We start from the raw sequence: 21,513 nt of genomic DNA, 5'->3' as shown, positions 1-21,513 counted from the left end.
ATTAGAACTAACTGCAATTGTATTACTGAAAAATGTTTGATTTACTTTTAGTCATGTTGGGGTCATGCAATTACTGTGGCTTACAAATGTTGCAACTGTTCAGTGACAAATTCTTAGATGAGACACACTTGATTTTAGTTCCTGCTGGTTTAACTTTGTTACAGTTTTCTTGGTAAGTGAATTTTAGTCGTACTAAATTGGGCTTTGACAAAAGTTATCAAATGTATATAATTTGTGGAGTTATTAGATTGATCTCAGCCCTTGGACAAAGAGCATATAAGGTTAAAAACAGAGATTTATAATAAGGTATGTTTATTTGGGACTGAATCCTCTGGAGACAGTAGCAGCAGTCTTCTGCTAGTGGGATGGAAAGACTTTGAATATTCCTTAAATGGGTAGCTTACTAAACATTTGCCAAACATTTTCTTTCTGGGCCTTTCCTTCATGTGAAGGAATCTGTCAGATCTTATTCTGTGTTTGAGAAAGTGCCTGAAGAATCTCAGTCAAGTCTGTCTGAGGCTCACATTGTGTGAAGTTACAGCTTTCTTCTTTGTAACAGTAACAAATCTGCAAGGTTATTTTTTTTCCTAAATCCTGAAAAGGTAGCCACAAATTTGAATTCTATAAATGAAATGTAGACATTAGGTAAAGACTAGATGCTGGTGAGTTTTCTGTGGTTATAAAACATTCATTCTTTCAACTTTATCTTTCAAAATGCCTGAGCAATTAAGAAAAAAAAATCCTGGGCCAAAATATATTGTTTGCTTGCTTCCCATAATTCTTGAGCAAATTTCAGAAAAATTTAAAAAATCACTTTACCTGTGCAGTGAGTTGCAGAGTCTTCAACAGGAGAAGTATTGCAGATTCAAGTAATGTAAATAAGAGGTGGCAGCAGGTAGAATCTTCAAAGTTGCCTTTTTGTAACTCCTGTCAGGAAAAAAACATTTACATACGAAGAAGATTAAGTATAGCAATTAGAAAGCAATATCAAGAAAGCACCAGCTTTCTTGAAAAGGAAAAATTCTTCTAACGTCAAAGTTAAGGAATAAATTATTTCAGAAGTCTGTTAATGTTGATTGTTTTAATGTGTTTGTCATAACTCTGAGCATCCTGCAAATAAGTTCAGGTTTATCTTCTTAAATATAGAGGTACATTTATAACGCAAATGCATCTATGTTTCACTTCTAATCAAATACACATAAAGTTTCCATTTATATCCTGGTTTTTGGTATTTCCCAATCAGTGCTTAAGTTTTCGTCTCTGTTATGTTATTATGTGTATGTGCATATTTTTGTTATTTCTCCCCATATGGTAATACTAGAACTAAATTTGAAATCATTAGCTTCCCTGTTACTCTACTCCTATAGTTTCTCAATAATTAGAGTGATGTTAGAACTATATGTTTAATACAAGGCTTATTCTAGATTTATGGAATTCCTTCTTTTTCCTCTTCCATTCTCCTTGCCACCCCTCTGTGAGAAGTAAGTATAAGCCAATGCTAATATTGTTGTGGGAAACCACAAAAAATAAGCACTGATATTGCACAAATGTTCAGGAATATGGAACAGCTTACCCTTTTCATATTTTCTTCTTTTCAATCCAGCTGGGTGAACCACTTAATTTATATTTTTATTTACTGAATTTTTAAGAACCATAATAGTGATTCAGACTAAAGCATATCTCAGAATGGTGTTTCTTCTGTGTGAGTGGGAACAGGACTATAATGCAAGCTAGAATATCTTTGATAGGCATCTAATCCACTGAATATTTTCTCAGTAAATTACAATAGTTTTTTATTTGTTCATCTCAATTTTTCCTTATAAAAGTAGCAAATACAAACGGGTTTGTGTTAAGCTGGTCGTTGTTGAATTACGAACTTGGAATGGGGTTAGTTACTTGAACCCCTCTACCTCTGCAGTACAGTATAATACAAGTCCTGATCTTGCCATTAATCACCGAGCAACTGACAGTAATGCATTCAGCAAAAACCCCTGGTTACATGTTTCTTGTACTCACCATCCTCATCCAAAACAAATGGTATATGTACAGCTCTCTGCTGTTTGGAAGTGTTTGACTTAACCTTTTCTGTCTTGCAAAATATCCATAATGTTTTGTGAGCTTTCTGAATACAGTGAAGTTTGAGAAGCCTGTCTTCCAGTTAAAAGAGAACAATCATGAGTTCTGTGATAATCAAGTTTTTGTCCAAATTAGTTTTCTAGTCTTATGCTGATCTCCAAGAAAGCACTATTTCCCACATGGATGGGACTTTATCTGCACAACAGAAAGGTTCATTCTTCCCAAGGACAGGAGTTTTTATCCTCACCTACAAAAATTATGCTGGCCACAGGCTATTAAGAGTCAGGAATATTTCAGTTAAGGTAGTGAAAATTTCATTGAAAATGTGTATTTGAGTAAATTAGAACGTGATGATTTCAAATGTAAATTTTAAAGCAGTGCAGACAAACTAGCTTCTTAAAATTAATCAAGTCTCTTTTTGAAACATGAACATATGTCATATCATTTCTGTTACAGTAATGTGTATATGTGCATATATTTCAGCTGTACATATGTATATATTTTCTGATCAAAGTTTATAAAACTTGGAGCATGAATTGCTGAATTCACTGTAGTTGTGTGTTACAATTAGCACCAGTAAGAAATGACCATCTCCTAAGATGTCGGGTTTTATAGATACTACATCCTTTGAGTAAGGATCTGTTCTTTACCTTGACACTTTTCATGTCTTAAATGCTTTTAATCACATACTGCTTCTGTTACATTGATTACCTGAAAGAATGTTGAAGCTTTAATGATCCCTGTTTTGTCAGTATAAGAACTTAGCAGTACCCATCATATGATGTTATTCAGTATGACAGTTACTCAGCTTATACTTCAGGGAAGATATCAAAGCTAATATCTAGTTTGTAGTATAAGTAATCTTTTATGATTACCAGTTAGGATGATTTGGGACTGCCATCACCCCAGTGGTTCCACTATATCCAGCTTTTCTAAAGGTTTTATTTTTCTGTTTGTTAGTCTTTCTACTCTTCAGTTGCAGTTGCTAGAACAATAAATGTGAATATTTTTTGCGTCTCTGTCTTAACATCTGTACTACACATAATAAAGTCTAAAATATAGCAGCTCACATGTATAGCAGAGAAATTGTCCTCTGATATTCTTTATCTGAAAGAAAATGTGGGGGAAGATTGTCATGGCTGAAGATTTATTGGACATTTTATGTGATACCTGTATGGTTATGCTAGGGTATAGTGGTAGGCTCTTCTTGCAATAACTTTAAAGCCAGGGAAGTGACTGCTGGATTGACAGGATGAAAATAGTCATAATAAAAGAGGGGAAAAGAAGGCAGTGTGCATTTACAGTTGAGACATTTAAAACTTGCTTATATTTCATCTGGGTCATGCAGATATAAAGGGAATGTGACTGACCTGACAACTTCAGATTTTTTGATCAATTACTACTTAGCCTTCAGTAGAGCACTTCCAGACCCTCATGACTTAATCCTCATTTGCAACATTTGTGCTTAGTTTCATTTCTCAAAGTGACTGAGATAGTTATTTCTATATAAACAGTGATAAATACGCCTATAGCACTTCATGAACAAATAAAAACAAATTTCTTCTTTCAAATCTACCCTATATAGTTAAAGCATATAAATAGATGCCAATACACAGAGTCATTAGTGACATTTGAAGGTTTGTCTGTTAGCTTAGCTAGAACTGTATTTTTCAGTAAGTGCAAGATAGTAAGTGTTGCAGGAGGAGATCCTAAATGGGAAAAGTGAAGAATGTTGGACTATGTCTTTTATTGGGAATTCTTTCTGTCATTTTCCTGCTACTATCAGCCCTTGGTCATTTCTGCTGGATTGATAAATATGTGCAGAAATATGGAGGAGCCACAAGCACTTCTGCTCTCAACTCCTATGATTTGTGACTTTGTTCAGAGTATCTCTGACTAACCATTGGCTAAAATGGCAGCACTATCACAGCCATTTCAGCTGCTATCACTGTCAATCCCAATGAAACTGAATGCGTGTAATTATGAGATATTTTTAGGAAACATATTTTATATAGACAGGACCTCTGAGGGCAGTAAATTCTAGAACACAGGGAAGGATGTGCAAGAACAATACTTTGCACTTTAAATTACATGTTTCAAAGTCTAATTAGAAAGTTTCAGTGGTTTCAGTGCTGACATCTGCTTCGTGTCATAGCAGGGAAATAGTACATATTTTCATTCAGTTTTTTTTAACAGATTTACTCTGTTTTTTAATGGTATTTACACTTCACAGAACTAAAGCAAGAAAAATTTTACATCACCTTGCAGGCCTCATATATTGTGGACCAGTTACACATCTAGAGTAGAGTTATAAACTATGGTTGCAAACTAGGTTGCAAACAAATTTTGCCTAAGGCATGAACCATAAATTAAAGTAATAATCATCTCTGTAAGAGACAACTTTTCTCCACTGCTCTTTTAAAATGAAAAAGAAAGTGGGTCAGAGAAATTTAGGATATTTTAGAGTATGTACAGTATTGTATTGTTTGCCAGTACCTAATTTACAATTACAGAGCTCCATGAATATTGAAATGATTCAGCTTCCCATTATAAATGTATGTGGCAGTTTGGTTGTTGATCAGTTTATGAAGTTAATGCAAATGAAACTGTCTTCCTGTCAGCATTTGAAATATATAATGCAGTCATGTTGTATATTCAGGGACAGGCCATTGACAGTCAATTAACAAGTTTGATTGGTATGTCAACTCATTCTTTTGAATTGTTAATAGTATGTTAATAGCATTCATTTCTTTGTGTAGTCCCATTTGCAGCTTCACAGTTACAGCTATTTTTTATGATTCTGAGTAACCTAAAATAGTGCCTTAATAATAGATTATTAAACACCTGTCTGGTGTAGCTTAGGGAGGTTTTTCTAGACTGGGAGTTTGCAGTGGATCCCTTTGATATTCAAATCAACAAATGATAGCCTTTTTATTCAAAATGTAAGTTCTTTTGATGGTTAGCTTGTTAAGAAATATTCAGCTCCAGTCTGACCTGATCTGGTTTCCCATGGAAAAGATCTGATGCTGTTTGAAGGTTCATAAATGGAATGCCAATGACAATTTGTTGTTGACGTTTTGCTGCCTCAGCCTTCAGATGCTGCTGGTTGATGTGCCGCTTTAGCTTCACCAAATAATGCTTGCAGGTAAATGATCTTCTGATTGATCAGATAGTTTCAAAGCAAAGAGTTCTCTTCTGTGGTCTGTAGTCATGGTTTTTAGGCTTGGAGGGGTACTTTAAAAGATGCATCAAAGTTGACAGATGAATCTCGAGGCAAGGAATGATGGGAGACAGCAGAATTATGGGAATATTTTTTAGAGAATAACATATTAGTGAGAGTTTTGAAGACCTTCAAAGGTCCATCAAACCCACTCCCTATAGCAGATTTATTCCTCCTTTAAAAAAAAAAAAATAAAAAAAATTGGGTACACTGGTTAACTCTCAGTTTCCTGTGTGGGGAAGGTGTTGAGCTGATTTATTGTTCTCTGATGGTGTTTTAAAGGGCTTATTTCATTTGAATTTCACCATTATCTTGCTCTACATCCAGAGCCTAGTCCTGCAAGGTGCAATTTCTGCTTCTACTAAATTTTGCACAAAATCAAAACTTTATATCACCTTACAAGGTCAGGGTGTACAATGAATAACATTCGTTTACGTAAATGTCCATGGCACTATGAGTTAGCATTACAAACAACAAATAAAAATATCAGTTGGTATTACTCTGTTTCTCCACCTTTCTTCATATTACATGCATTATTCTTTTATACCCTTCTTCATTCTCCATTAGTGCCCCTCCTGATTTTAACATAGCTATTAGAAGACTAGCTATTAGAAGTTCAAAATATACATGATAGAAATAGTTCATTTCTCTTTGGTTTGAGCATTTAATTATTCACTATCAGCATGTGATATTTTTCTGCAAAAACATGTAATAAGATTTAACTCCTTCAGGCCTAAATGGCAGAAACCGTGAGGTCTGGAGTTAAATGCTGTGAACAGTTACATTTCCAAATGCAAACTCTGGAATCACACACTGAAAGGTGCTGTGCATTAACTGTACTTCACTGGACTTCATAAAAAATTATTCTTGCAGGTTGAACTTAGGCCAAACTTTTTTAAGAACAAAAAACGAATCTTTTCACAAAACTCTAAAACATTACTTAAAACTGATAGATGATCAGTCAAGTCATGCAACTTCAGTCTTATATGTCATGTAAATAGAGTGTAAAATCTATACAAGACAGTTTCCATCAGTGGAAATGTTGGCATTTTTGCGTACTTTTCAAATACTGTGCAGTGTTTAGTTGATAATTAGAAACTCTTTGTGTTGGGGTGAACGAGCAAAATATTAGACATTTGTATTGTCATACAAGGTCATATTTTCAGTGAAGCACCTATAATTCTCCTAAGCTCAAAAAGCAAAATTAGATATTTAAACTGTTCTCAGCATAATATGTAGATTTTGATACAGCCTCTGTTTTTGAACAAGTACTCTACTGGATATTTATAAAATTCAAATAAAAAGTTCAAAGATTTTCTGATAGTACTGTTATTGATACTGTTTCTAATTCATCGTTTCTGTGCTTAAGTAAATTTTAACCATTATACTTCAAAGAGAACTTGATCACATCTCACGCTCACATTAGGCTTCTGTAGTATTTTTATTTTATTTTCAAAAATGTGATTACATCTGCCTTCCCCATGTTATTTCCATTTTATCATCTCACTTCTTTTGAAGTTGCCTAAATATTTCACAAAGTTTGTGTTTGTACAGGATCATTGATCTAAATGTTCTGCAGTGTAAGGCTTATTCTATACTAAGTATCTTTCGTATTGCTAAATGCTTAGTATTTCAAAAAGCCAGAAGGTAACAATGACCATCTCATAGCAGTTTGGAATACTTGGAATACTTTTGGATAATGTTAGATTATCAAGGTAGAAATAATAATCAGGAATGTATCAATTTTTATATATTGTAAAGCTTTTTCAGATCCTTACTAATACTTTTTGTCATAGAGAGGGATTTTTCCGTCTTATATTAACCTCTGCCATACTGATTAAAGCACTCATCAAGAAACAGAACAGAGTCTTGGTCCAAGAACATTAATTTATTTAAACAAATTAGAACAGTTCCAGTAGAGGACACTGAGAGGTGTGCTTCCTGGACTGCTAGTTGCCACGACAGCACTGTCATTAGCAGGCAAAAGAAAAATACCAAAAAAGGGATTTGAACCTGAATCTGGGCAATATCACAGCTGATTAACCTAATTGCTGGATTTTTCCTTGCTGCATTCTGCCCCTCCCTTCCTCTTATTTACCCCCTTTTACTTCCAATGCTTTGCATTGTACCCATTTTTATATCAGAGGACTTGACTCTGCAATTATTTTTTATTAGCCAAAATAACTACTTTTATTAATAATGCAAACAAAAAAGGCTAAGCATTGGTAAGACTGCAAGCATTGATTCTTGACCTCACTTTGTGACGTAAGATGGATAGAAACATGATTGCAGCTTGGTTGAGAGAACACAAGATAGGTAATTTATTAGTACTCTATCAGTTACTAATATACTGTCAATATACTGCTATTTCCAGTTCCCACCTTTTATCCTTTTAAACCATCTAGAAAATTCCATGAAGGTAAGTGTTGTAAGGGAACAACAAGGTGAACGTACAAAAAAACCCAAAACAAAACCCACAGAAAAAATCAGGAAAATGTATAATGCAAGAATCTAATTCCATACCCGAACGAAAATGTGTTACAGCACAGAATATAATTATAATACAGTTACAGTCCAATTGTAACACAGAATTTAAATATTATTTGTTACAGAAACTTAATTTTTAAATGCTACAAGTTACTACTTAGTCAATAGGTAACTTCCTGTCATGAAGTGCTGCCGAGCTAAGAGAAAATCTGCTCTCTGAAAGGTACATAGTAAAATATGCCTGATTGTACATTTGGGAATTTAGTGATATATTATGTAGGGATGTTGTCCACACTGCAATTCTGATAAAAGGTTGGTGTTTAAGGGTACAACAAATAAAAGTTGTGATAATGTGTTTCAATGAGCATAGTGTATTTCTGAGATCATTGCTGTGTATCTTTGTTGCAAGTTTCAGTTTCTATAAGTATACAGAACTTAACTTATATTTTTGCATTGAAAGTTGGGTCCCTAGAGAAAGGTATTCTGTTATATAAGAATGTATCATCACTGCAATATGAGTAAATAGGTAAAAGTTTGTGATAAATACTGTATATTGTGTATGTTATATGCATTACTGTTATGAATACTGTACATGTATGTCTAGTTGCATGAATAAGTCTCCTTTCATTTCCACTGGGAAATGGTGGGTATGTCTGTAATGAATTAGGCCCGTTTAATGAGAACAGAGACTGTATCTTCTTTTGTCCTATACTGAACTTGCTTCTAGTAAAGAGCAGTTATGATTTAATATAAACTGTTCAGCACTTCTGCAGTCAAGTTTTCTCCCTTGTATATCTCCCAGATATTCATGTATTTGTGTTTCAAAATATTTTTGCCATATGTTCTGGCATGAGTTTTCATTTCTCACAAATTTCATTTTCTTATTTCCTGCCTTTATTTCAAACCTATCTGTGTCCATTTTTATTATTTCTCCGGGTGCACATTCTAATTTAGTATCCTCTGCGGGTTTCATTACCATGCTGTTAATCCCTTCTTCCATTGACTGAATGAAGATGTTAAACAAAATCAGGCCTCATACCAATCCCTACGGCACCCCACTTCAGTACATTGGCATTTTCATTACTCTCTCCTTACAGACTATCAGCTAGTTAACAGCATTTATAATTAGGAGAGTTAAAAATAATTTCCAAATATGCTGTATCAGATATTTTAAGAACTCAGATGAATTACAACTGTTATCCTCCCTTATCTATGCATATATAATTAATTAAAAACCACAGTCAACTGTGGTGGACGTAACATGCATTTTCTAAAAATGTGGTATCCACTGCTCAGTAGTCCATGTCCACATTGAGTCATTTGCGTTGCTTTATGCTTGTAGATACTGGTGTTTTCCACCTTGTTTTTCTGGACCCTGAATATGCCTTTTCTTAGTAAATATTGGCTTGATTAAGGCTCTCATTCCCCATCCCAACCACAATTGTTGTGGAATAGACTGATCTTAGTTCTTTTTTTTTCATTTGTTTTGTTTGACATGTTTATTCAAAGTAATATGAATAAGAAATGAGTAAATGATAATCAGTTTGGAGGTTTTACTCCATCTTTTAGATAAGGTGTGTTCATATAGCTGAGTGTTCTGCAGTTTTTCACAGTTGGCAGATTTCGCTAATGTGGTTGTGTGAGAGCTTGTGATTTTTTTCAAAAGCTTGAGAGGAAATGGTAGGCTTTGTAAAAGTTGACAGATTAATGGTTGTGAAGACTAGAATTGCACTGTCCAAAGGAAGAAATTCGTCAAAGATTAATACTCTTGTTAGCTTGGTCATTTTCAAGTAGGGAGGCTGCTCTTTTTCTGTTTAGGAAAAAACATCCTTTAGCATGTGGAGAACAGTTTATCCTCTATGGCAATTAAGTCTTTGAGCTGTCTACTGTAATTTTCCATAAAGGAACAATATGTACCCTGTATGCCAGTACAGGCTGAAATATGCATAGTAAGTAAAGAATATTTTACCTCCATTTTCTTCATTTCCTCTCTGTGTATTGGAGATTCCAAGTGGACCAAAACGAGAGGCCTGGAGAAGACTTCAGACTAGCTGTCATGCCCGCATGGATGTATTAGATGGCAAGCCTTTTTCACCCACTGTGTTGGAACCTTTCCTAGATGTTTATAGCTACAATTGCTGACTTTAAAAGATAGGTTTTATTTTTGTTTTGTGTCTCATACTCTCTTGGAATGTGAATGACAGCTTTTGGTGTGTTTTTTTTGTGAAAATTTCAGTTTCTGAATCTTTGTGTTCTGTAAATCAGAAATGTGCGTTTTTTATTTCCGTCAGATGTACAGCAGAGTAAAATTGATTTGGCATTGATCAAGATTTAAATATAACTAACACATTGCCAAAAATATTTACACAAATATTACAGTTTTCTGTGACCGGACAGAACAGTTTTTAAAAATGGTTTTCAAGCTGAAACTTTTATCTACCTTCTCTGAAGCTTTCTGACCTCATCATCCCTCTCAAGTCTGTGCATACAGCATTTTGTTAAACTCCAAGGCACTACAGACCTTCAGGAGTGTATTATATGAGGTTGTCTGCTGTAAATCCAGCACAGTCTAAATGCTCAATTTGAATTATTTGATTTTTAGAGGGTTGCAGAGGTGTTTACAGTCGGGCAGCCTAGAGTATGAATAGGAGGTATTTGGATGTAGTGGTTTGAAGTTGATTTAGTATTCCTAACAATTAATATTGTGGCTTCTTCAGATGTATTGTCAAGTTAGTAGCCTTTGTAAAGAACTGCAGGTTTTTGTGCTGCTCAGTGTATGCATACTGTGTGATACGGTATTTCGCTTTGGTATAATTTCCAGTTAGGAAATGCACAAACGTTTTAGGTGTGTTGATAACGTTATGACACTGTGCTCAGTGTCAAATATGACTTTGTGGGACTTTAGCATTTTGCTAAACTGCAGATAAAAAAAATTATACAGCCTAGTTTAGCATCCATGAAATTGCAGTATTTTTTGTCAGTTCTTGATAAAAAATGTCCTGTGAATGTTCAACTCACAAACATATTTAAGTTCAAAGAGCAAAATTTAAATCACATTTTGATAAAATTAATAGTGAAGAACAATGCAAAAAGATGACTGTTTTATAGTCTTGTAGCTTAGGTGAAGCTCCATCCTGAAATGAGGATTAGCAAACTGGAGTCACAGCATTTGAAAATTTAGTTATAAATGTCTGAAAATTGTGGAAATATTACAGCTATTTCAGTAAGGTAGCAATAATATGCTATTGATTAATTATACTTTTTTGACCTAACTAGGAAAAAAATATTATTTTATTTAAAGGGAAGTTCTGGAGTTTTGAGTATGATATACAAGTATTTTACAAAGTTATACGTGGATTCTTTTAAGTGTCAATTTTTTTTAGTTAAAAATAATCATAACATTTATTTTTCATTTAGGAATATATCCTTCATCTTTTAGCTACTGATAACTGTACACATTTTCTCAAAAGAAAGCCTGTATCAAACTAAACTATATGTGATCGACTCATTTATCGAATTTTTTAGACTACAAATTTGTAACAGTTCAAGAAAAACGTGAATGATATGGAAGGCTGTGGTATATTAGAACCACGTTAGTCAGATATAATTTGTGTTCATAGTGTGAACTCAAAGCTTTTCAGTTACTGTTGTCTAAACGGTACCTTTAAAACTTTATTCACACTAGGTAGTTAAATAAAAGATTTCACATTGCAGAAAGCAATTTTACCGTCATTAGCTAAAATAAGAGGGCCCGAGGAAGAAAGGATTATCATATATTAAATAAAAAGTTCACCACCTTACAGCTTCAATCCCATTAGAAAAGATGATTTCTATCTAACTTAATCAGCCAGAGGTCTTTATTGCCTGGAGTATTAATTGATTTAGGTCTTCATTAAGGTCAGAGGTACCCATGGCTGACCAGAGGCAGCCTATTAGCCTGTTGTCAGTTATGCTTATTTACATTGACTGAACATAATGCTGGGTTATTTCACGGTTAGGTCAGGGGGTCACAGAATCTTTTGTGCACCCTGACCTGTTAAAGGGCAGCAGTCATTCAGACACCAAACTGCATTTGTAACAAAGATTTGGCTGATTGCATATTGACTCTGTCCTTTCCAAGAAACACGCATCTGTTCATATGGTGCAACTGTTAACATTGGCCTAAATACCTGTGGGTGAATGGCTGAAATCTCTCCATTAGAAATTCCCTGCAATTTTTGTATTATGCCAGATAATCACTAGCAAGTTTTGATAATACCAGCAGGAAAAGTATCATAAAGTTTCCATAGTTGCTGTTGGCCTTTAATTAAAAAAAAAAAACAACAACTCAGGGCATATCTATAGGTATCCTATTAGTTCTGTTTCTTTCTAAGTAGCAATAATTACAGCTTTCTTTTGCTTATTAATAGCTTCAGTTAGTCCTTATGTCCAATTAAGTCTGTTTTTCTCATTGTTTCTTTTCCTGATTTATATTTTGTGCTAACTTATAATACTGTTAAAAACTTTTTCAGGGCATAGAATAGTTCAAAGTGGCCCCAAACATTCTTCTGACTTCTTCTTTCCATGGTATCATAGATTCTTTCCTTCTGCTTTCCTAAAAAGTGAATGCAGCTTAAAAAAAAAAAAAAAAAAAAAAAAAAAGGTGAAATAAAATAATAATTTGCTACTATACTGTCTTCCCTCTGTATTAGCTGTGATGTAGCTCTATATTGTACTGAATTCCTGCAGCACAGCTAGTAATTCTCAAATATGAGCTTAGCATTCCTATCTGTTAGAGTATGGATTGCAGACTCTGAGGTTCTGATTGTTCACTGAATTCCCTTGATGATTTATGTTGTGCTAACTGAGCCAAACAGCTGCTAAACTATTATGTTAGCTTATTAAGACTCACCTTTCATTTAACTTGCAGTGATACAAGTGAAAATTATAAGAGAAGAAATGTGGAATCTCATGAGGCCCCATTTATAAACTGCTTACTGCTGTGGAGGTATATTGGAAATAAATTGGTACAAGTGAGCATCTCAGCAGTACGAGTTTTTTTTATTTTTTGTTTGTCAAATCTTTAATGCAATTTTAGCACTGGAAATATGTGTATGGACTGCAGTGAAAATTAAATCATCAGTGTAAGCTGAGAGATCTAGTGTATAAATACACATCCATTATATTGTAGTTTTGTTTCTGTGCTGAGTTGACTGGATAGGCAAGTCCTGTAGACTTGATACACTGTGAATCTATAGTCTGAAAGATCTTCTGTTATCTTTGTAGATACTCCAAAAAAATAAACTGTTGCAAGGGTCTAGCAGGGTTTTGCGGAACACTTTCACAACACAAGGACTGACACCATACATTGTGACATCTCCCGTTGTAAGATTTCAGTACTGTGAACAAGATATTATGATGTCTTCCCTGTTTTAAATGCTTTTTACTCTGCTAACAATTTTCTGTATAATGCTTCAAATATTCTAAAGACAACCTCTTGAAATCTGCTAAAACAGTGTTTTTACTGGTTTGCTGCTTTGCCCCTGCTGATTGTTTATTTATGCTTGCTTTTCATGACCAAGTCACTGGGAAAGAGAAGAGGAACGTCCCTCCTCCTTTCCTTATTCTAAATTATGTCCCCTGAAATATAGTTGCTGCAAACCTGTCGCCATGTTTTGACCCTTTTACCCTCTTTTCCCCTTGCATCCACCCTTCCATAACATGGTGGCATGTTAGGAACACTGTTTTGCTATTAATTACGTCTTAAGATACAAACAAGTATGTTAGGAGCGGAGGGATTTTTTAAATTGTTTTTTAAAGAACTCTGCAAAATTCCCACTGAATCTGAGCCAAACGTGGTGCCAATTTTGCTCAAATCCTTCAGAGATTTTTTTGACCTTGCTTATGACCAGTGGGGCTAATGGTATCAGAACTATCCAGGATACTTTAAGAAAGTGCTATCTTGGTCCGTATTTCAAAACACTGACAGATATTTTATCGTTAATTAGTATTCATATTATGTCTCAAACAATCTGTTCAAGAATAGGGGAAGTGAACTGGTTGAACAGCTCTTCTGTCTACCTAATAATTAACATGGGTGATGCATGGAAAACCAGCAGCCCAACAGGAAAAAAAGGAAGAAATATTGCCAGTGTGACTTTTTTTCTGTAGAAGTATAAAATACCTGTATTGGAGTTTTTGACTAATGCATGGATTTCACTTTGCAGAGGTGAAAATGAATGGCTTGCTTTAAAAACAAACCTGTGCCCCTCTGAATCATATCTTTCTGAATTTGTTTCTCATCTTGTCAGTATGCCACTTGGTAGCTGGCTGGACTCCCTTGTTCAATGGCACATATTTTAAAATAGCACTGTAAAAAAAAAAGACCATTTGTTCCTATAAACCAAAATATTACTTGCATTTTTTTTCCAAATTCAGGATTATATATAGCATTATCAAAACAATATTTCAGATATTTTAAACAATTTAAATAGTTGATGAGTGCCAGTTGATATGTTTCCTCTCTGCCTCCTCCCCCTCTTCAGCTGCTAATCATAGAACTTGTATGCCAAATTGTATAAGATACTCTTCCAATAGTTACATGTGTGAGTCTTTTGTGAGACACAGACAGTTATGAGGACAGATTTGGAGTTGCATATGGGTCTGTCACATGGTTTGATTGCCATGTCTTCTAGGACACAGATTTCTTTTTTAATTATTCTTAATTCTGAGGAATTTTTACAGTTTATACAGTAAGTTTTGCAAAATTCTTCCTAAAGATTCCTTGCACAGTCCATTTTCCCTCTCTTTACTTGTAGCAAAATGCTTCCTGTGCTGACTTCAAAGCTGCTTACGCCCACCTTACTTCCCACTTCTATACTTAGTTTTCTTTTGATATTGAATAAAATTTACTGCTTCACTGATCAGGAAATGTACAGACTTTCTAGAGAAGTGCAGCATAAGAGGATGAAAAGTTTTGATATTTACATTAAGATTTTATAATAAATCTTTGAGATGTCTGAATAGTAAGAATAAATGTTTCCTTTGCTGGCTGCTGTTAAAAAAAAAAAGTAGGTCTTCAGTGTGTTGCCAGGAAGACTTTGGGAAATCAGCCCAAAGTAACTGCATTGCAGCTCAACTTAAAGCATATATTGATGGTATATCTGGCCATCCATTTTATTCCATTTTCAAAAGGTGAACCCATCTCTTTGATCAAGTAGCAGTCTTCTGCATTTTATTGTCAATCCACAATTTCCTCTTACCTTCCTCTTACCTACAAACTTATACTTTCTTATATATTGTTACATAAAATAAAGCTTAACTTAAGACTTAGAAGTTTAAAAAAAGAGCACTGAGCCGAAGATAGTGTGCATCATCACTCAAAAAAAGAAAGCAAGAATGTATTTAACCATGTTGGGGCATCAATGTGATCCAGCAACTGTAAGTGTCAGTAACATCAGATATTATTGTTTTGAGCTGACACATACATCCAAGTGTTAACTGTTAGGTTAAAGTTTATTGGAGCACTGTGTTTCTATACTGTACTTAAATCCCTATAAAAATTATCTTTAGACTGGCATATTTGCTGCATTTGTAACAGGTAATGGCAAAGAACAGTACTGTTGAAAGAAACTACCTGGAAAAGAGAAAAGTGCTTCCCTTGCCTTCTATGTGCTCCCAGAATCTTACCTACTTAATTTTATTTTCTTCTAGGTTGGAGATGTTGTCTACTGTGCTGGACAGATTGCTCTAGTACCTTGCACCATGCAGCTTGTTAGCGGTGGCGTATGGACTGAGGCCATAGTTTCCCTCCGTCATGTTGAGCGAGTTCTTCAAGCTATGAGCCAGAAGACTGCACTCCACCATGTCATCACAGCCAGCTGCTATGTAACTGACAGCAAGCACATTCCTATTGCTCGCTCTACATGGCAGAAGAAATTAAGAGAATGTAAAAAGGTAGCTGCGATATCCATTTTCTTCTCTCTGGGATGTCTTTTTTTCCCCGTCTAAGTCTTGTAGTAATATCAGAATTTTCTCAGTACATTTCAGAGGCCTTCAGGTAAAGCTGATACAATAAGGTTTGATTGAGCTGTTATGTTCTGGCTCGTAAGTGGTTGTGCACAATTGAGAAAGAAAATTGCTTAATAGCTATATTCATCACTAACTTTGTCTTAATTCCCCAAAGCAATATGTTAAAGAACTTTAAAGAGCAGTCAATTCCTCCAACAGAAATGTGAACAATACCTTATTTGAATTACCTCTACCTATGTATTTTTACATAAGAGGAACTGGGCGTTTTACTTCAAGTTTTTGTGAGTTGTTCTGTTGAGGTTTTTTTCCCCACTCTTTCTTACAAGCAATATTGTCATGACAACTGAGTTTAGTAGTTTACTGCTCATTATTGCTTATTATTCAGCTGACCTTTTAAGACCAGATCGAGGCGTGCCTGTCTATTGGCTGACCCTAGATTATGTCTAAGAGCATAACAATTTTCACAGTGATTTATAACGATACCATAATCATTTCGATTATGTATGTACCACTTTTCTTAAATAGCCACGGAACACCCTGCAAGCATTAAAAAGGTAATGGCCACAAATCTTGTAAATAAAACATAACTTCTCCACAGATGAGTAAAAAAGAGTAGTAACTGCATGATTGCTGTATAGTTTAATATAACTTAATTATTATGATTTTTCAGGGAAATATATGGCTTGGAAGCATAGCTAATGTTAATATTGCCATAGAAGAAGGAAAAATGCATCTGAAACTTTCCTTCTATTTGCTTTCACTTTCAGTCTCTGCACTAGGCACTTGTCTTCTGACTAAAGCTGCGGGCTTTACTTAGACGCTTACACATTCCACCTTGATTTATTAATAAAGGATCCTCTTAAATAGCGTTTACTACTTCTCCAAGACCAAGTGTACTGAATCTGAATTAAATTCAGATTTTTTTAATTCAATTCAGTTTTTTGTACTGTGACTGGTTGGTAACGTACCATGACCACAAAGCCTACGTGCTTTCTTACTGTAATATATGTAATTTGAGGACAGATTGGTGGTGTTTGCCAGTTCTTTGAAACTTTTCCTTTTTCCAGACAGAATCTTTTAGGTCTGCTGTAGTTATTATACATATCAGCCACTCTGTATCAGGTCTTTTATTTCTTCCACTTACTGTGATGACTAGGCAGTACTTTCTTAGGTACATGAAAAATACTCAGGAGGTTGCTTGCTTTTGGGCTGGCCCATGTCACTTTTTGATTGTTCAAGCCATAGCTTAAAAATGGATTGCTGCCTACACATACTTCTATGAAGAGTTAGCTGTCTAACAGTTTTCAGGAATGTTGAATAAAAAACATCCTAGAGGGGCATCAAGCAATCCTAGAGGATGTTCATCAGTCTTATGCAGTGCTTCTCAGATCATATTCATTAATGACAGTATCAGAAAGAGCCAAAAAAAAAATTAGCAGATGAAGTAATGTGTGCCACAACACGATCTAAAAATGCTTTGGAAAAAATTAAAATATCTGTGGGAATGAGATGTTATTAGCAGCCAGATGTTCCAATTTCCCTATCATTTTGTCAATAGGAGGTTCAGACAGAGGAATTGAATTTTTCCTCAGGCTATGCATACTTTGATTAGTAAGGGTTTGTGTACACAGTAAAGCAGAGAAAAAGATATATCAAACACTTCTGTTACAAGGAACCAGAGGGAGGAATTGTTCTGCCATGAAAATGCAATTGTCCTGTTAATGGAAATAGAGATTTTGTATTGGAGGAGAAGCACTAGCTGGCATGGTATTAGGAGAATTGTTCCTTTACTCTCAGAACAAGGAAAACAGTAAAGTTTGAAATTTGGAAGAACTTTGTAAAATGACTGATAAATTGTACAACAGTTGTACTTCTCCCTTGCTTGTTCCATAGAATCAGTGAAAACAGAAAATGTAGTTTTTACATTTCTTAACATTTTCTTTGGAGCAGCCTGTCAGATGCTGTAAGATACTGCCTTTCTGTGTGGAAGCCACAACACCGTAGCTTTACTTTGAAGGTGTCTGTATTTAAGAGTCTAAGTAGCATATCCCTTACTTGTGTGGTTTTGTTTATTTTTTGGTATCCCAATACTACTACAGACAGTTCTGTCAGATACCATGACTTGAAATAATGGCCTATTTTCTTCAAGTAAACTAAGCCAGCCAAACCAAAAGTATTTTATTATTCTTGAACTGTATTTCAAGCAGTGGCCAAAGGCCTGTATCAATAGTAACCTACAGATTACTTAGGAAGAACAAACGGTGTCTCAGTTGAAATTGTTCTGCTTCTCTCATCCATGGAAAAAGGAGTTTGTTTCTGCAAGCAAAACAATGCAGCTCGTTTCTTGTAAACTAGACATCATAAACCATAGAACTAATTATGTTTTAAAGATGGGTTTTAGACTCTACATCTCTGTTGAATGTTCTGTATTTAATAGCAAAATGATGCTATAATAAGATTGAAGTATTTGTATTTAACGCAGTGACTAAATTGTGTGCAAGAGAACTGCCAAAGATTTTTTGTTAGAGCACCAAAAATTATTAGCATTCTGTCATGTAGTGATGTCTGGTAAATATCCTCTACATAAATATTACTATTCAGCAGCTTCAGTTGAATCATTCTACATATTTGATGTCAGTAGTCTATAAAGCATAAAAGAGATTGTATAAATTGTTTAGGGCACAAATAAATTGGACCTAACAGAGCATAATATATAATATAAAGAGAAGTGTGAGAATTGTTCTCTGGATGTGTTAATATAACACAAAAGGTTTACTTCTAAGAGCAGGATGTAGACACAGAGTTAATCAAAGCTTCATTTGAGATAAGGCCACAGGGTCAGACACGCTTACCTGGACTTCAGAGGACTTGTCATATTGACAGTGACAGTTGTCTTTTAGGAACTTCTTGAATTATGAAGAGAAAGATAAACTAAGTATGTTTCAGAATAACCCAGTTATTTCACTGATAACCAGGGGAGTGCCTCTAGTGAGCATCAGGGATGGGAGGGGATTGTAAGAGAGGGAGAAAATAGTAACACAGTAAGCAGGCTGGACCCCCTAGCAACTTCTAACTTGTTTCAGTCACCCAGCCTCTGGCCCCTTCCTTATTCCAGCAGCATTCCTTGCTTCCTACACAACTCTTTTCCACTGCTGTCATCCTGATTTCCCTCACTCCAGATGGCAGCTCAGTATCTGTGCTCCCAGCACCATTCACTGCAGCCTCACCCCTCCAGTATAACCCCGAGCATTGCCTCTCTGAACTCCAGTTACCCACAGCCGTCAAGGGTTGTGTCCTTAGAGCTGGAATCCAGCCCCTGTCTCTCTCTTCTTCCTTCCTATGTCCCTTTGAGTCACTGTGTCATTGGAAAAAACATTCAGGGTGACAGAGTAAACAGAAATCTGGTGGAGGGATGGAAGGTTGTAGTAGAAAGAAAAAACTAGTGAGGAGGGAAGGATAAAAAAACAGCCCCACTGAGGTCTCACTAAAAAAAAAAACCACCTTAAATCACTAGGCTAACAAAAAGATCTTTGAATCAACATTTTGAATGTACACAAGAGAGATTTCATTTGTTAAGACTAAAAGGGTATTGTAGGAACTGAGATCGAGAGTGAGGCAGCCGAGGTCAGCATTTAAGTTCTGTAGATGGATAAGGGTGCATTGTTGTTAAGCAGTGGCTTTTGGAGAAATTAAAATATAGTTAAGGGAAGCAGTGGTTAAAGTCAAAAGAAAAAACAGACTGCAGTTGTAGAAATTAAAATCTGGTTGAGGGAAGCACTAGTTAAAATCAAAAGAAAAAACAGAGGCTGCAAAAATAGCATAAAGACAATTATGCAAACAAATAATCAAAGCTAAACCCTAGCAAAAATAATTGGAATTAACAAATACAAGTGCCAGCCATCGGCAGCTTCCTCCCACCATATTTTTAAGTTACAGTCCTTCCACAGTTTCTTTGTGATTCCCAGTTACACTTTGGGACATTCTGACAGTCTTGAGGAGGTACATTTAGGGAGCTTCTCTAACATACCTAATCAGAAATAGTAACAATTGTGTGGTAGAAGAGTTTCTGCCTAATCTAGTAGTTACCATTTAGAGTTTTTTTAATTTTTTTTTTTAAGTAGCCAAAAAAAAAAAAGTTTATACCATTACTAAAACTTTCTGGAAGAAGAACTGACAGTTTTCCAATTAAGTCTCATCTTGTGTTTCTCTTTACTTCACATATTTTAATGACAGTGTCATGTAATATGATGATTTTATAAGCGGTTTTGCTAACTCATTCAGCGGAATAATCAATAGAAAAAAATAAGCCAGATGGGTTGTAGTCCATTTGTATTGGATGGGACAGATGGCATTATTGATAGATGGAATTATTCCAAATTATTATTGTATAATGATATAACAGTGACTGTGCCTGCAAAATTTTATTCATTTACTTTGCATTCGCGTTTTATTCAGTAGGGGTTGAGTTGTACCATTTAAACAGTACTCCCACTATATCTAGTTGGGAGCTGAGTCCACCTCCTGCCTTATTTTTCTCCTCCCCATGGGCTCTCCGTGCAGAACCATTCCTATAGTACTTTGTTAGAGTATTTCAAGTGGTGGATTGTACTTCTGTCTGTACAACAGACTCCACTAGACTGAGATGGGCAAGATCATGATTACATTTATTTCCTACCTCCAAATGACTGCTTTTTGCTTTCTTTTGTTATCCTCACCAATACAGAGAAGAAACATGCTGTACTGTCTCAAGATTTCAGGCATTCCAACTTGTTTAACTGCTATGTTTTACTCTTTTTACATTTTGCTAATCCTCAGCAAGATTTGGTATAGCTAGGCCAGTAAAATATATCAATTTTGATAAACTGTGTAATATATACTGGTTTGGGCTGTTGCTATTCAAATGTATATTCCATGGCAAAGTACTACGAGTTCTTTTTTTCCTGTGAGTTAAGAGCACGTTAACTTACTTGCAGAAGAACTTGGAGGCTTGCTGCTTTTGAAATACAGTTCTTGATAAACGTGACTGAATGCTAAAAACTCGGAGGCAGATTTTCCAGAAATACCTGAAATGTTATCCCAGATTTCTTTGTTATAAAAAGAAAAATGTATAGGGAAATACTTTAGTACCTGTAGTACACAATGTTTTGTTACCAACACAAAGTTTAGGATTGCCTGTATTTTTAAGTGAACCCAAAATATTGATGAAGGGAGATTTTGAAACAGTGAAAAGTATATTTTGTTAAGATTAGAAAACAGAGTTGCATAGAAAGAGAATATTTAATGTAATTGCAAGATGTATTAATAGCCCTAAGGCCATTAGCTTATACATTTTGATTGAGCAATTCATTTTATACATACTATTTTTTCTTCAGTTTATGATATTATAGATCAATTCCACTCTGAGTTATTTTATTAGGCAGCTGCCACTGTATTTTTCATCCTCAGTAATGAAATATCTACCTGGCGAAATACTTGCTGTGACATGAAAAAATATGTGTCTTTTGGCTTTTGTAACCCAGCTTGCATTTGGACGTTAGTTGTCTGGTCCTCTCCCTCCAATAAATTCCTGAGCAAATGTACCAGAAACTTTAAAAGTTCTCCAGCCCACCTTCTTCTGACAGAAGCTTTCTTTTTTGATGGTAAGCATTCAGGATGAGTTGCTGTGGTCCCATGATTGTTTCAAATCCAGCAAACAGTGCTACAGTTCACTTTCATTCTGT

General features: G+C 35.0%; 1 protein-coding gene across 1 annotated transcript in view; it reads left to right on the top strand.

Annotated features, from left to right (window-relative positions):
* LOC104157275 (diphthine--ammonia ligase-like) overlaps positions 1–21,513 on the top strand; it is a gene marked incomplete at both ends in the record, with an annotated part of 105,882 nt that overhangs the window by 65,672 nt on the left and 18,697 nt on the right. The window contains one exon of the mRNA XM_009694558.1: positions 15,476–15,718. Coding sequence (XP_009692860.1) covers positions 15,476–15,718 — 243 coding nt within the window. The remainder of the gene's footprint in view (positions 1–15,475; positions 15,719–21,513) is intronic.

This window comes from Cariama cristata, unplaced genomic scaffold, assembly GCF_000690535.1.
Source record: "Cariama cristata isolate BGI_N322 unplaced genomic scaffold, ASM69053v1 scaffold7532, whole genome shotgun sequence".
Classification (NCBI taxonomy): domain Eukaryota; kingdom Metazoa; phylum Chordata; class Aves; order Cariamiformes; family Cariamidae; genus Cariama; species Cariama cristata.
Note: the sequence above shows the minus strand (reverse complement) of the source record. Positions and strands in the feature narration are given on the sequence as shown.